This window comes from Erinaceus europaeus, chromosome 3 (assembly GCF_950295315.1).
Source record: "Erinaceus europaeus chromosome 3, mEriEur2.1, whole genome shotgun sequence".
Lineage (NCBI taxonomy): Eukaryota > Metazoa > Chordata > Mammalia > Eulipotyphla > Erinaceidae > Erinaceus > Erinaceus europaeus.
The window spans coordinates 21,235,245-21,251,877 of NC_080164.1; the positions used below are offsets into that span (position 1 = coordinate 21,235,245).

A 16,633-nucleotide genomic window follows, 5' to 3' on the forward strand; every position below is an offset into this window, starting at 1 on the left:
CCTTCCTTCCTTCCTCCCCTCCTTCCTTCCTTTCTTTCGTAAAAATTCATTAATTCATTCATTTAGTAGATACAGACAAAAAGTAAGATGAAACAGGGGGACAGAAAGAGAGACATCTGCAACACTGCTTTACCACTAGTGAAGCTTCCCCTCTGCAGGGGCTTGAACCTGGGTCCTTGAGCAATGTAGTATGTGCATTCAACTGGGTGCACCACCACCCAGGCTTTTTGTTTCCCTTTCTTTCCTTTCTTTTCCCTTCCCTTCCCTCCACCATTTCCCTTCATTTCCTTTCTTTTCCCTTTCTTTTTTTCAGAGCACTGCTAAGCTCTGGTTTATGGTGGTGCAGGGGACTGAACCTGAAACCTTGGAGCCTCAGGTATGAGAGTCGCTTCATATAACCATCATGCTCTCTTCCCCACCCTGTCCTCTTCTTGATGAGCTCAGCCAACAGCCCCAGAGAGCACCCCCAAACCACCTCTGACATAGGAACAAAGTGAGCACCAAACAGAGGCGGTGTCCAAGGTGGCCTTTATTTGCTTGGAAAACTCCCTCCATCCTTCAAGTCTTGGCTGAGCCCTGGCCCACCTCCAGCTCAGCCCAGTTGGGGGGGGGGGGGTTAATCCCCCAAGAAGAAATAAATATCAAAGTCAACACTTCCCAGTGAGTCTGCATTCAGGCATTCTGGGATTGGGGGGGGCAGCCTGGCCAGGACAGGGCTGGCCCATAGCAGGAGAGCATGTGTATGTGTGTGTGGGAGGGGGGTGGCCCTGTGGCCCCATGGGCCTGGCATTCCCCTCCTCCTTTCTCCCTGAGTCAGCTGCCTCCCAGACAAAGGGTGAGCAGATGTTACGGTGCTGCTGGAAGCCCAGTCTCCAGTTCTTGCCCCGACAGTCAGGAGCTCACCATGGTCCAGTGCTGGCTCATGAGCGAGGACTCACACGTGTTCACCACCACGCCCCGACCACTGTCTGAGCTGTCCCCAAACAGGTCTGTGTCCAGGCAGAGGTGGGATGCCAGGTGCTCAATGCGGGATCCCATCTTGCTCCATTGCTGGGGAGATGAGAGGAGAGGAGAAGAGAGGAGAGGGGAGGGGAGCAGAGGGGAGGGGAGGGGAGCAGAGGGGAGGGGAGGGGAGGGGAGGGAAGGAGAGACGAGGAGAGGAGAGGGGAGGGGAGGAGAGGGGAGGGGAGGGGAGGAGAGGGGAGGGGAGGGGAGGGGAGGAGAGGGGAGGAGAGGGGAGGGGAGGGGAGGGGAGGGAAGGAGAGACGAGAAGAGGAGAGGGGAGGAGAGGAGAGGGGAGGGGAGGGGAGGAGAGGGGAGGGGAGGGGAGGGGAGGGGAGGGGAGGAGAGGGGAGGAGAGGAGAGGGGAGGAGAGGAGAGGGGAGGAGAGGAGAGGGAAGGAGAGGAGAGGGGAGGGGAGGAGAGAGGAGGGGAGGAGAGAGGAGAGGGGAGGAGAGGAGAGGGGAGGGGAGGAGAGAGGAGGGGAGGAGAGGGGAGGGGAGGAGAGGAGAGGGGAGGGGAGGGGAGGGGAGGGGAGGGGAGGGGAGGGGAGGGGAGGAGATGAGCTGGAGGGTACTGCTGGCTTAGGTCCTGGGTCCCAGTGAGGACACTGGGGTGCTTATTGCTGTGTGATCAGAAGTGTCACACAGCACAGCTATAGGCACACAGTGACAATGCCCTTCCCGCCACGTGGGGGGACATGAGAGGTCTGATGGTGGCGGATATATATATATATACACACGTATATACATATATATATTTCAATGAAAGAGAGATAGAGAAAGATACACATAGAGAGGGAAAGACACATAAGAACTCTGATCGGTTATGGCTGAAGGTTGAAGTTTGAACCTGGGATCTCAGAGCCTCAGGCACAAAAACCTTTTGCAGAACCATGATGCTCTCTCCCCAGCCCTTGCTTATATCTTTTAAATCATATTTAAAGAAAATAAAATTGAGGGGCCAGGTGGTAGAACACTGGCTTAAGTGCACACATTACCATGCCCAAGGACCTGGGTTCAAGCTCCTGGTCTCCATCTGTGGGGTGGGGGAGCGTCACAAACAGTGAAGCAGTGCTGTAGGTGTCTCTCTGTCCCCCTCTCCCTCTTTATTTCCTCTTCCCTCTCAAGTTAACGCTGTCTTAAATAAATAAAATGTGGGGAGACAGCATAATGGTTATGCAAAAAGACTCTCATGTCTAAGGCTCTGAGGTCTCAGCTTCAGTTCCCAGCACCACCGTCAGCCAGAGCTGAGCAGTGCTCTGGTAACTCTCTATCTTGCTCATTAAAATAAATCAAAGGAGACAGGTGGTGGCACACCTGGTTGAGCACACATATTACAATGTGCAAGGACCAGGGTTCCTAGGAGGAAAGCTTTGTAAGTGGTGAAGTAGGGCTGCAGGTCTCTCTCTCTCCATCTCCTCCTATCTTCTCGATTTCTGGCTGTCTCTATCCAATAAATAAAGATAATAAAATTAAAAATAAAATAAACCAAAATAAATAAACAAAGTTTAAAAATAAAAAGAACAAAAAAGGATGAAAGCAAGAGAAAATAAAAGCAAAATGACTGGCTGCTCGGAAAACTTATCAGAAAGCAGTGACTTTCCCGCTAACAGACTCAGAGTGAAGCACGCCAGCAGCAGGAGGAAGATGAGGATGGCCAAATGGCTAGGGGAGGGGCGGTGTTAGAAAGGAGAGGGGAGGGTGGGGTGGCTGGGGGTGGCTGAAGGGCTCCTGAGAGGCATGCAGGAACTCAGCCCCTCCTGAGGTCAGAGCACACTCCAGGGCCTTAGGGGCTAGGAGCTCCCTGGTTGCCACTTCCCAGACCTCAAATGGCAAGGAGGGAGGGAGGGGCCCAAGTGGGGAGCCCCACCCTCCAGGTGGAAGGGCATTGCAGCTGTGAGCAGCTGCGCTGGTGAGGGTCAAACCCCCAACTGCCCTTCACAGAGGAGGAGCCTGGTCATAGAGGCAGCATCCCCAGCCGAGGGTCACTCAGTTCCTGAGGCCCTAGGTGGGCACCAGCCTCTCTTAATGCTACTGCAGTCCAGACTCAGCCCCCGCCAAAGGCAAACCATCAGGGTCCTGCCCAGTCTGTGGCTCTGGTGCCCCAGGTGGGTATTGGAACAGGGCACAGAGCAGTAGATGCAGGTGTTCATAGCAGGAGGACTCCCTGGGGTGCTGGACCAATCATGGGGTGACATGGTCCCATGGAAGCAGTCCTACTATGTCTGAGCCCCAGGCCTTTCACCTCACAACCCTCTTCCGCTCTCTCTGGGCCCTGCACCCCAGGACTCCCTCAGGGGCCAGAACCCCAGGACCGAGCACCACCCACCTGGCTGTGGTCCGAGAGGCGGCAGAGCTCCAGGACCACGGGGGCACCAGGGAAGAAGGTGCCGACTGACAGGCACTGGTCCTCCTGGATGATCTGCTGTGCATAGGTGTAGGCCCACACCTGGGGGGGGGGGCACTCACTCACCAGGGGGGATGAAATGGGGAGGCAGGTGCTGGGGGTTCTGGGCAGGCCTCATTCCATGGGGGAAGGACAGTTCTTAGCTAGGGTGATGTTTACAACAGAAAGTACTGAGGTTTGCACCCCAGAATCCCCTGCCCCCAGGATGCAGGGCTGCCTGCTCAGGCCCTTCCACCTCAAGTTAGCAGGGTAAAGGAAGGAAGTGTGTGTGTGGGGGTGGGGTTGGGGGTGGCGCACTCAATCTCCTGACCACTCAACCTGTAGAGAATCTGTTGTGTAAGAATAAACCAGGCAATGATCTCAGATCACAGCACATGGGAAGCCATGCTTTTATCAGAAGCACTGACTGAGTTAACACAGTGCTGAAAGCGAATGCTGTATCTGAGTGTACCCCCACACCATGCACCAAAGTGAAGAGAGCACCAAGTTCTCCTTCAGGGGCCACTGTAAGCATTGGGCTAGGGTCCAGGAGATTGCTCATGCCTGCTGAGTGCAAGGCCCTGGGTTCAAGTCCCAACATCACGTGAGAGCACACCAAAGCACCAAAGGAAGCTCCATGGATGGTGGAATGGTAAAACCCATGCAGGTGGGAATCCCAGTGGGAATGCAGAGGAGTGGGGATGTCTGAAGGGGGTGAGGAAGGGACCTGAGATTGGTAAACTGGGCTGCGTTGAACCCCAGCAGATACTACACCAAAGTCTAGGAAGAGAGGGGTCAGCCAGCTTCAGGGGGACAGCCTGAGGGTAGAGGCAGCCTCGAGGACTCCAATCCCACCCACCTCACTCTGGAACTAGCAGAGGCTGTGAAGACTCTAGGTCCAGGGGAAGGGAGAACGGGGGCCTCCCCTACTCCTATTCAAGTGGCCCCCAAATCCGGCATCCCAGCCTACACTAGCTTCTGCCTGGCAATAAGGTTGGCACTTGGGGACAGGCTGATACACTGTGGTCTCTGACGGCAGCCCAGGTGACAGGGAAGCAGTACCCAGCTCCTTGGGGCCACAGTGGGGAGCTTGGCTTCTGGGGCCCTCATTGGGCTTCTGTCCCCGAGTGGGGGGCCCTGCCTGTCCCCCAGCTGTGCTGGGTCACAGGTGAGAGGGCAGAGTGCTAGCTCCCGCCCTGCTCCCCAGGTGACCTTACTTGGGACTTGGTGTCTTCGTGGCTGCCCCGGGTGCAGGGCCTGAGGCTGAGGCCATAGAACTCAGGGCTACCCTGCCTCTGGGCCTGCAGGCACTTCTGGTTCTGGCGGATGGTGCCCCTCTGGATGGAGGCATCCTCAGGGACTCTGGAGAGGGCATGGGGACAGTGAGTGCCAAGCCGAGGATACACATGCATGGGAGCCTGGGTCTGAGAAACCAATGCCCCGCTGCTAGAATTCCTCTTCTGCTTCAGGGTGAAGGGAGCCCAGGGGTCCTCTCAGCACCCCTCAACCCCCAGACCCAAGGCTCCTTCCTCCCTCCCTGTCTGCTGTGTCCCCTGCCACCAGCAAGGCAGCGTCAGACCTGAGCTCTGGGTAGACGTTCTCCAGGTACCACTTGAAGCTCTGGCATTCCAGATGGTTCTTCAGGTCCAGCCTGGCCTGGATACTGGGGAGACACAAAGGAAAGTGGCTGTACCACTAAGAATGGCACCTTGCTGGTGCGGATTTCAGAGAGGATACCACAAGGAGACTCCACTGTACCCCCTAAGCCTCTCCTGAGTAGGAGGCTGGAGAGGAAAAGCCCTGAGCTGCAAGCCCAGCATGGGGACAGGATAGGGGAGGCACAGGACCAAGGTCCTGCTCAGAGGGGCCTGGGTGGGGGGGTGGTTATAAAAAACCTTTCTGGAGAAGGGGCCGACTTTGTCATACCTGGTTAAGTGCACACATTACCATGTATAAGAACCCAGGTTCAAACCTCTACTCCCCACTTGTGGGTGGGAGAAGAAACTTCATGTGCCATGAAGCAGAGCTACAGGTGCCCCTCTGTCTCTCTCCCTCTCTATCTCCCCCTCCCCTCTCAAGTTCTCTCTGTCTCTATCCAATAAAAAGAAAGAAAAGAGAAAAAGGAAAAAATGGCCATCAGGAGCAATGGCGCATAGAGCTCCACCCTGGTGGTGATTTAAAAATTAATTAAGTTAAATAAAACTTTTCTGGAAAAAGTCTCCACTCCCCACACCCCTGCAGCCAGAGGGGACATTCACTCTCCAAAGGGTCTGTCCAGCGCGAAGGGCCGGGCGGCATAGTAGAAGCGCTTGTACTCGTCCATCCACACCTCGGCGATGCGCTTGGTGTTCCTGTGGAGAAGGGCAGCAGGGCTGTGCACAGGATCCCAAGGGAGCCAGTCAAAAGGTGTGTGTGCATGTGTGTGTCAGATCAGATCAGGTCACCCCACTCTTCCCAGGGTGGCTGGGTCCAACTTCCACCCCACCCGAGAGGACTGGGTCCCAGGGTGTGGGTTTGAGTAGTGAGGATAAGTGTTTCCTTCCCGCACTGGACAGGAATTCTGCAGCTCTGAGAAAACAGTCAAAGAGCTGGGGGCAGGGGAGAAAGCCAGGGAGCCCAGTGCATCTGACATGGGTCCCAGTGAACTCAGGGGACATGGCCGCCCAGGTTCGAATCCTGGGGAAGCCAGCTCCCCTTTCCATCCTTGTCATGTGACAAGCAGGTATGGGAGTTAAGGAATCTGCTGTCAGAAGGCTGGTCTCTTCTCTCTGTATAGCACAGGTCTGAGGCTGGCCTCAAGGTCACAGACAAGCAGACAGATGGGCGCATGTAATATAGTAATATAGGATATTAAATATAATTTAATATATAATATTAATATAGGATATTAAATATAGTAATATAGGATATTAATAATTACAAATATGTGTGCCAGGTCTAAAGGACATCTATGAATTCCAGGCTTAATCTTCCTCTATTTCTAGTGTTTGCTTGGCCTTGGGGGCCTTTAAGCAAGTTAACTCTTTACTAAAACTGCCCCCCACACACATTTTACACGTCCCCTCTCTCTCATGGTCCACAATGTACTCAACCCTAAAATTGTAAATCATTACCCAACCTTTCTGTATGTACTGTTACGGTATAGAAGAGAAACTCCTTTCCTTTATGACCCAGCCAATGGGAGCCATGGATATTCTAGCACTTGAGGGGAAATCTGGCCTCCCCCCCAAATACCCTAAGCCCTGAGCCTTGCAGGGGTGGCTCTGCCCAGGGACTGGGTCACCAGGGTTCCAAGGGGGGGTGGTGCTGGTGAGACCTAGGGAGGGCATGGGGCCCAGAGCTGAGCACTTCCAGCCCTGGACACCAGGCACGCACTTGATGTAGGTGTTGGCGTTCCCATTGGGGAAGGCGTCAGGGTGCCTCTTGCGGAAGACATGGCCCACTCTGCTGCAGGGGACGATCTCCAGGCTGCCCCCACACATCCACACACGAAAGGAGATCTCTGTAAGACAGCATCCACCCTGTCACTGCCCTGCCCCCACACTGAGGGGGCCCCCAGGCCCAAGAAGCAGCCAGGGCTGTGCCCACCTTTGGCCTCTGTCTCCCTATGTATTAACAGGGTTGTGAGGATGGTATGAACAGCAGAACTGTGTCTTCATGCCAGCTCTCACCTGCCCTGCCCTGTCCTCTCCTGCCTCGCATGGCTTCAGGAGCACCCACACCTTCCCCACACCTGTCCCTCCACCTGCCCACAGGTGCCTTCCCAACAGGTCACAGCTTATGCGCTCAGAGTGGGGGCCACAGGGGCTGCTGGGATGAAGAATGGGCTTCTCAAGAGAGCAGCGTGTCAGGGAGACTCCTCGGGAGAAAAGACATTAGTACCCCCTCGCCCTGCCCTCTGCAGGCAGCCGGGAAGAGGGCTGAGAGGCACCGGTGTGTCTGCACCTTGCGCTTAGCATCTTCCTCTCCCTGACAGCAGAGGCCAAGAATGCAGGTGAATGCAGATGTGAACACCTGGAGACAAAGGCTGAAGCAGAGTCCCAAGCATCCCTGGAAGCCACTGTAAAAGTTTGATTTGGAAACTTGGGTCCTCGAATATTTCTCTTTCTTCCTCCTCCTCCTTCTCCTCCTCCTCCGCCTCCCCTTCTCTTCTCCTTCTCCTCCTCCTCCTCCTTCTTCTCTCTCTCTGATTTGCACACCTCTAAATCTCATATTTTCCTATCTTCTCTATGCCTGCTTTGCTTCAATAAATGCTCAGCTCCTGAAACATGCTTGTCTCTCTTGCAGATATAGATGTAAATGACTATCTTCCATATAGATGTCAGTACAGAACCTGATCAACAGAGGCTAGAGAGGACCACTGTGTCCTTTGCCCTTTTCTCTCCTGCTCTCCCACCACACCCCCATGATGACAAGGACCTGGAGTAGGGGCCCAAAGGCAAGGCATGGGATCTGAGCAGCTGGGCACCTACAGGAAGCTCTTAACCTGTTATGGGGCTGACCTCCCCAAGGCAGGCTTCCTTGGGAATCAGGTGACAGTCACTCCTACCGACTGTCACCATGCATGGGAAAGCACAGTGACAGGGGAACCCAACCTGAGACCAGGACAGTTAGGAAGAGGTGTCTCTCTCTGCGGGGACATCATTCCACCAGTCATGTGGGGATCTTGTCATAGGATCAACTCATAAAGCTCAGTCTGCTTCCACTCCCAAAGGGAGCCCTGTCCCCCCATCCCACCACCACCACACACACACCTAGCCCCGGGTCTTCCATCCCTGTATTCAGATGGTGACATAACCTCCTCCTGCAAGGGGCTCCACACTCACACCATTAGGACCCTGCAGAGAGCACCTGGCTTACCAGACCTTCCACCAGCACCAGACTTGGATTCATCCAGGGCCCAGAGGATGGTTGGCATTTTTTAAGCAATAAAGTACCTTTAAATGAAGGCAGAGGATGTAGGGAGCAGAGGGTGAATCAGAGCAGAATTCACAGGCCAAACGCCATACAGCCTGATGTCTCAGGGGTTTGGGGTCATCTGTCACCACCTCTGGCTGTGTCTGCTGTGCCTTGGAGACCCCATTCTGAAACTGGGGTGCTGGACAACCATTTCAACAGGTGCCAAGGAGGGGATGGGATGCAGTTCCCATTGAGCACAGTACACACAGCACCAACGTGCATGTACATACACACACACACACACACACACACACACACTCACACTCACACACACACACACACACACACACACACTGCACCTCACTGAGCCACAGGCTCCTTTTCTCTCTAGAGACTAAAGAGTAGCTTCAGGTCTCAGATCTATTACTTGTATCTCTGTGTTATGCAAATCAGAGCTTAAGCATCCAATTCTAATGCAAAACAACTTCTGGGGGAAAAGGCTAAAAACTCCATTTCCCTAAAGACCAGGCTCTTGTTGCAGATGTAATTACCCAGACTGCTCAGCTGGGTGGGGGGGGGGGAAGCACCCTGAAGGGTGCAGGCTGGGGTCAAGGACACCCCACTTCTGCCACATCAGGTGCTGTGACAGATGAAAAGCACAGGGGAGGTGGGGCCATGTCCCCTGTACGTGAGAGGTTACCTGTCCACAGGCCTTTCCAATCACCTCCTCGCTTCTCCTGCTGTGAGATGAAGCCCTGAGTGGATACAGGGGCAAACAGGTGTGGAGCCACTCCACAGGAACCCTGTTTCCTGCACAGACACACCCACTTTGCCGAGGTCGCCCCCCCCAAGTTCCACCCCATGTGATGAGACCTACTTTAAATATGGAAACCCCAAGACTGGGAATACAGGAAACCCCCCCACACACATACACACACCCCTGGATCCTCAGGGTAGGTGAGCCTGGGTGGGGCTCCCTCATTCTGGCACTGCCATCACCTGCAGCACTTCCTCCCACCCCATCAGCCCCTCTACCCCCCACACCCATCACTGTCTCATGCTCTCAAATTCCTGCCTTCTCAACTCTGGGGTGGCCAGGGCTGATGCTGCGGGGCATTAAGCCAGCTCTCCTAAATTCCTGATACTACGGCCTATTTACATAATCATTGTTTTGCCTGAAAGATTCCCACCCAATTCCATACCTTTGATCTATCTTCTTTCTACCTGGAGACCCGCCCTGCCTGCAGGGTAAGATTAATCCCTGATTAAAACCTTCACAACAGTTGCTGAGGAAGTTTCTACCTTAGCTCGATTTTCCTTTTTCTCCACCCCCTTTCCTAGACATTTCCTTCTCCGACTTCCAGCTTCTGGCTCTATCATATAAAAGTGTTGTCTCTGATCAATAAAGACACAGTTGGTTCCTGCTCCGCCACGAGTTCCTGGTCTCTCTCCTGCCTCGCTGAGTAAGCAGCAGCCCAGGATGGCTCTGCTATCCAACCCAGAGAGTACGCGCCTGGGAAGAAGGCACCCCCACGCTAGCCCGGCATGATGCAATATGCTCCTGACCTAGGACAGCGTACAAATAAATGACAGTCCTGAGGCTGGGGGGGGGGGGGTCAGAGCGGTGATGGCCAGCAGCACATGCCTGCAGGCTGAAGCCTTGGGTTTGAGCTCAGCACCAGATGGGCATGCCACAGGCAGCACCATGGCCAACACAGTGGACAGCACTAGGGGCAACATCTAGACAGTACCAAGGGCAAAGGCAGATGGAACTCCATGAATGGTGGGACAGTGCTTTGGTCTCTCAAAATATAGACATGGGCTTGGAAGGCAGCTCAGGGGGTATCACAAATGTGTGAAGCCCTCGGTTGGATCCCTGGCATCACGTGAACAGCAAATATGACTAAAGTAGAAAATTGTGAATGACAGAGTGGGGTTTGGGTCTCCCTCATTCATCATCCCCCCCAACACATACATACACTTCTTTCTCCTCTCTCCCCCTCTCTTCACACACACACACACACACACACACACACACACACACACACACACACACTTAAAAACTTTTAGAAGGGAGTGGCTGGTGACACACCTAGTTGAGCACACACATCCTTATGTTCAAGGACCTGGGTTCAAGGCCCCAGTCCCCACCTGCAGGAGAGCTTCATGAACCATGAAGTAGTGCTGCATGTCTCTCTCTCCCCCTCTCTCCCTCCCTTCTTTCTCTCTTCTACCCCTCTCAATTCCCTTCAGTGCTATCAAAATAAAAATAAATACAATTAAAGAGAACATTAAAAAATAAAAAAGTGAAACAAAAACATGCAGAAATGACTTTGAAAGTGTTGGAGCTGACTGGAACATAATGAAATCTGGGGTGGGAAAAGACAGAGATTTCCCTGGCTGGAAACCCCTCTGATGGACTGTGAGCCTGCCCCAACAGCCCCCCAGAACCCCCCCTCCTTGCCAACCTGGTCAGTGCCTGCTACCACTAAGACCATAGGAGTGGAGCAAACAAGGAGACTAGGCCAAGGCTGTGTGAGGAGATGGCCCCAGGATGGGGCCCTGCATACCCTGAACTCAACATCCCAAAGGAGCCAGAAGCATGTGTGTAAGGCTGGGTGCAGAACTGACCCCCAAACAGAAGCGGGAGTAGGGGCTGACAGCATCGCCTGGAGAAAATTGAGCTCATCTGGAGTGTGAGACTGGAGCAGAAATTCTGAGGGTGCTGTTGTAGGATGATGATACTGTCACCAAAGGAGCTGCCCAAATGAGGGCAGGGAGGGAGTCCAGTGCACCCAGGAGCACAGCTTGGCGGGGAGTGGGTAAGCTCTCACTCTCACTAGAGCCTGGTTGGGGTTCATGCGAAGATGAGCCAGGAGGGAAACAAACACTGCCACTCACAGGGGGATTTAGGAGATGAAGGATGGGCATCTATGGTGGACACACACAGCACACCCCAGCACACCCCAGCACGCCACACACACACCGAGCTCCCTGTAGGGCTAAAGCTCTGGGAAGAGGTGGAGGGAGGTGTTTTGGGGGGAGGATGTCCTCTGTACTCTGTCCCCTGTGTCCTGTCCTCTGTGCTCTGTCCCCTGTGGCCTGTCCTCTGTGGTCTATCTTCTGTGACCTGTTCCCCATGGCCTATTCTCCAGTGACCTGTCCCCTATAGCCTGTGCCCCTGTGGCCTGTTCTCCTATGGCCTACTTTCTGGTGGCCTATCCCCTGTGGCCTGTCCTATGTGGTCTGTTCTCCTGTGGACTGTCCTCTGTGGCCTCTCCCCTATTGCCTGTCCCCTGTGGCCTATTCTCTGGTGGCCTGTTCCTTGTGGCCTGTCCTCCTGTGATCTGTCCTCTGTGGTCTATCCCCTGTGACCTATCCTCTGTGGCCTGTTCTCTGTGGCATATACTGTGTAGTCTGTCCTCTGTGAACTGTCTTCCTGTGGCCTGTCCCCTGTGGCCTGTCCTCTATGGCCTGTCTTCCTGTGGCCTGACCTCTGTGGCCTATCCCCTGTGGCCTGTCCTCTTGTGAGCTGTCCCCTGTGGCCTGCCCTCTGTGGTCTGTCCCCTATGGCCTGTCCGCTGTGGCCTGTCCCCCATGGCCAAGATCCTGTGGAGCCCCTGGATGTGGTTTCTGCTATGGTAGCTGAGCCCTCGTCCCTTGGAAGGCCTCAGCCAGCTCTCCTGGGGGTTGTCTCCACAGTGCTCCATTTGTGAGAACAGCTGCTGGGGTCAAGTGGTAGCTATTTCAGTGTCTCCCTGCTGCTGCTTTATTCTATCCCCCACCCACCCCCCCGACCCCTGCCCACCTGCTCAGAGGGGAGAAAGAGCAGGGACACTGACCATGTCTGATGGCACTGGGATTTTTATAAAGTTTGAATAAAAATCATTTTTGATACCAGGAGAGGAACTGGAACTCAGTGCCTGCATGGCTCCACTATTCTGGCAGCCATCTCCCTCTCCCTCTCCCTCTCTCTCTCTCTCTCTCTCGCTCTCTCTCTCTCTCTCTCTCCCTCTCTCTCTCCCTCTCTCTCTCTCTCTCTCTCTCGCTTCCCCTCTTCTTTCTTTCTATCTATAGAGTGTGAGAAACAGAGGAGGAGATAAGACACCTGCAGCACAGCTCCATTGCTCACTGATCCTGCAAGGGGGGAATTGAGGCTTGAACTCAGGTCCTCCTCATGCATAGCAACTACAGAGCATTCAAGTTCTGCCTGCTGTGCCATTTCCCAGCCTCATTAGCATGGGGGGGGCAGGTGTTACCCAGGGTGCTCGCACTTCTCTCCACTTCCAGCTTCTCTCCCACCTCCCAAGCCCTGGGCTCAGCATGCTCAGCTCCAGCCTGCCTCTGATGCCTGACCAGGCATTTGCCCCAGCCCTCCTGTCCTCTGCATCTCAACTCCCCACCCCCAAAGTCACCTGGAGGTGTGGGGGTCTCATGGGCATAGCAGAATCTGCTATGCCCCCCCCCCAAACTAGCACCCCACCTCCATGTAGCAGGCTGACCCTCATTGCCCCGGCCCTCCCCCCAGGCCTGTGGTGCCCCCAGGGAGGAACTCACCGAAGTTCTCACCCCCCCAGACATCCAGGTCCCCGTCGTATTTCCCCAGGTATCGGAACCAGCTCTTGTTCATCACGAAAAGCCCTCCAGCTATGACAGGGGTTCTGGGGGCAGGGACAGAGAGGGTCACTGGAGGGCGCCTGCTCAGCACCCAGCTGCTGGGAGAGGGCAGAGTGTGGCTCAGGCAGGGGCAGCCCAGCACTTGTTTATAGCACATCTGCTTTTCAACTTGGAGCTCTCTTGCCCCCACCCCCACCTTCTGAGTTAGACTCTCCTAAGCGCACAACGGGACCCTAACCTCTGAAACTTCAGAATGCAGCCTTATTTGGACTGAGAGACTTTCCAAGAGCCATCAAGTTAAAATGGAACGTTCTGGGGCTTGGGAGATAGTTCTTGGGTTTGAGCCCCAGCACCACATGGGAACACCATAGACAGGTCCAAGGGGGAGCTCCGTAGTGTCTCTCCTCCTCTTTCTTCCTGTCTCTCCTCTCTCCAAGTTAATGAAATTAAAAGACAAAGAAAAAAATGGGGATCAGGAGGTCTCTTCAGCAGGACTGTGCTTGTGTAATGCCCACAGTTCATTAAAAAAAACGGGGGCAGGGAGCGAAGTAACCCCTAATCCAATATAGCCTGTGTCCTTGTAGCAAGAGGAATATAGCCAGAGAGATAGACAGGTTCAGAGAAATGAACATGGGGAGAGACAGAGACAAGACTCTGCACTTGGGTCTTGGGGGGTTGCTTAGCCATTGGGGCCTAGGGAAAGAAAGAGGAAGGGCTGCCCCCCACATGGCTGAGTGATGGACAAGTTGCATGGAGCCCTTAACCTTCCCTGGAGCTCAGGGACTGGGGATCTGTCCAGAGCCCCACTCAGGGCAGAGGGGGAAACCTGGAGCCAGAGGCATCCCCAGTTGGGGCTCTGCTGGGTCCCCAGCTTTGACGCTCCCTCCACCACCCCAGGGTAAGAGCTGACAGTCCCACCTGATGGGCTCCACGGGGTCCAGGCGCCTAGCCTTCTGCTCTGGAGACAGCTGCTCCCATTGGAAGTGGAGGCTCCAGTCAAAGCCTAGAGCATGGGGTGAAGGGGTGAAGGGGTGGCGGTGGAAGCTGGTCTCTGAGCTCACTGCAGGAGTGCCCACTGCCCCCTGCCAAGGCCAGGGACATTCAGTTGCCCAGCATGTGGGTCTCAGGGCTGTCCCTCCTCTCATCTCCTGCCTCCCACTGCCCTGAGCGTTCTGGAGGGAGGGAAAGGGTCAGGGGTGGGGTGTCAGGCAGAGAGCTCAGCAGGAAGAGGACATCATATCCATCTGTGAGGCACTGGGTTCAAGTCCCAGCACCACCTGGAAACACCATGGACAGCCCCAGGGGGAGGGAACTTCATGCATGGTGAAGCCATGCTGTGGTGTCTCTCATCTCTCTGCCTGCCTCTCTTTTCTGTTTTCTCTCTTAAATAGCTTAAAGAATAAAAATCACACAGGGAGGCCACTTGGCCAGAGGACTGGCTGGTCACCCATGAGGCTCTGGTTCATCCCCTGCTGCCTCACAGCAGGTAGAATGGGGTCTGAGGGTGGGCATGGGGTAGCAAGGTTCCTGGGCCAGGAACCTTGGGGACAAGTACACAGGGGCTATGGAGATACTGACTCAAAGGTCAGTCTTGATGTGGGTTCACTGTGGGTACTGGGCAGGGGGCTAGATATGCTGGGGATAGTTTATGGACCCTGTAGTCAGAGGGTTGCTGCCCTCCTGTTCTCAGACTTGGGGAGGGGTGGTCCCTGTCATACAGCCAGATCTCATGGGGGTCCTATCCACATAAAGGGGCAGTAGGGGTGGTTGACAGGATGGGGTCCAGGGCTGGGCCCTGCAGACACTCCCCAGCACCCCCTGAACTGCAGTAGTCCCTGGGGCCTGTCAGGGGGAGGCACTCACCCCCCCGAAGCTCTGAGGCCGTCTCAATGTAGTTGAAGTTGTCCAGGTTGATGATGTCGATCACGGGGCATACCACCCGCTTATAGTCCTGGAACACACAGGCCAGAACTTAGGCAGTGCAGAGTGGAGGCAGGCTGGCCAGCCTGGACTCTCAACCTTGGTCAAGGAAGAACACAGTGGGGAGGGGACACAGAACTGGCCTCACTCCACAAAGGGGATAGACAGCAGGGCACAGACAGCCAGGAAGGTGACCTCAGCCTGTACCCCAGGAAGTAAAGCTATACTCCCACTCGTGTCCATGGGACCAGAGCCCTTGGGAGGAGAGGACAGTCTCATCCAGCTGTGCCCTGGCACAGACATTCAGACATTGACACCACCAGTCCCGCAGTGCCCACTCCTCCAGACTGGGACCCAGTGTGACACAGGCCACTTCCCCGGGGGACTTGACATGGCCTTTCAGGAGAGCTCCAGCCCTTCTCCAAAGCTGCCCCTTGACCGCAATTCTGTTTCCATCAGCAGAACCATCCAACTGTCCCTGCTGAAGCAAGCACTCAGGAAGCTCCCTGTTCTCAGTCAGAGCCCTGCCAACTCGTCCAGGTACTTCCACCAGTGTCCTCCCCACTTCCTCTTCCCTGGAGGAGGCACACAATAGGCTCCCGACCACTGGTTCTGAGTAGTATGTGTGTTCTAGCCTAGTCAGGCCACTCTGCCTCAGTTTCCCCGCTGCCTTTGCTCACCTCCTTGACCCTGTGGAGCAGTGGCTGCAGCCAGTCCTTATTCACCTCACAGTGGCTGTCCAGGAAGGTCAGAGTGGGGCCCTTGGCAAAGTCAGCGCCCCGGATGCGGGACCGCACCAGACCTGCCAGGGACAAGGGGTGGAGGGGTCCTGGGGCTGTGTCCTGGGGGGGAGCCGCCACACCCACCCAGCATCCCCATTGCCCCCAGACCTGCCAGGGACAAAGGGGGTGCTTTGGAGCTGAGTTCTGGGATGAGGAGCTGCCACATCTGCCTAGCACCCTACCACCACCCCCAGGCGCCCCCTTGACCTGCCAGGGACAAAGAGCCAGGGGGCTCTCCGGGCTACATCTGACAGAGGAGGGGCCACTACATCTGCCCAGCACTCACTCCCAGCACTCCCCAGCACCCCTTAGTACCCCCCAGCACCCACCCAGCACTTCAACATCCCCCATAACCTGTCTAGCAACCCCAGGAGTACCCAACACCTCCAAGCACCCTCTAGAACCCACCCAGCAACCCCACGTTGGCACCCGCCTACCTAGGCGCTCAGGGCTGCGGAAGCACTTGACCTTGGGCAGCCTGCTGAGCTGCTGGCAGTCCTCCGCTGTGGGAAGAACTTGTGAGGGCTGGACCCCGGGGACTGTGGGCTTTGGATGGGCCCACCAGTCACCCCATTACCCAATGGGGGGTGGCACAAGGGGCAGAGTTCCTGCCTTGCATCTGAGAAGAGGAGGTTGGGTCCCAGCCACCACCCAGGACTGAAAAAGATTAAAACAGCATCCATGGAGGTCGCAGGGGCAGGAGGAGGAAGGCCTGGGCCCAGGCCTCTTGCTCATTAAGGAACAAAGAAATCGATGCTGGCCAGGCTTCCCTGGATTGAAGACCCCACCAATGTGTCCTGGAGCTCAGCTTCCCCAGAGACACACCCTACTAGGGAAAGAGAGAGGCAGACTGGGAGTATGGACCGACCAGTCAACGCCCATGTTCAGCGAGGAAGCAATTACAGAAGCCAGACCTTCTACCTTCTGCAACCCACAAGGACCCTGGGTCCATGCTCCCAGAGGGATGGAGAATGGGAAAGCTATCAGGGGAGGGGGTGGGATATGGAGATTGGGTGGTGGGAATTGTG

The 16,633-nt window shown here is 55.3% G+C and overlaps 1 protein-coding gene across 4 annotated transcripts in view; it reads right to left on the reverse strand.

Annotated features, from left to right (window-relative positions):
• Window positions 1–511: 511 nt before the first annotated feature.
• The window catches only part of GALNT14 (polypeptide N-acetylgalactosaminyltransferase 14), a 148,021-nt gene continuing 131,899 nt past the window's right edge, over window positions 512–16,633 (reverse strand). For 2 of the 4 annotated variants that reach the window (XM_060186821.1, XM_007523890.3), the window contains 11 exons: window positions 16,043–16,108; window positions 15,504–15,625; window positions 14,767–14,854; window positions 13,822–13,906; window positions 12,844–12,947; window positions 6,763–6,889; window positions 5,646–5,738; window positions 4,967–5,050; window positions 4,605–4,749; window positions 3,331–3,450; window positions 512–1,050 (listed from right to left, as the gene is read on the reverse strand). In XM_060186821.1, coding sequence (XP_060042804.1) covers window positions 892–1,050; window positions 3,331–3,450; window positions 4,605–4,749; window positions 4,967–5,050; window positions 5,646–5,738; window positions 6,763–6,889; window positions 12,844–12,947; window positions 13,822–13,906; window positions 14,767–14,854; window positions 15,504–15,625; window positions 16,043–16,108 — 1,193 coding nt within the window. In that variant the 3' untranslated portion in view covers window positions 512–891. The remainder of the gene's footprint in view (window positions 1,051–3,330; window positions 3,451–4,604; window positions 4,750–4,966; window positions 5,051–5,645; window positions 5,739–6,762; window positions 6,890–12,843; window positions 12,948–13,821; window positions 13,907–14,766; window positions 14,855–15,503; window positions 15,626–16,042; window positions 16,109–16,633) is intronic. The other 2 variants (XM_060186822.1, XM_060186820.1) reach the window with 1 other exon arrangement.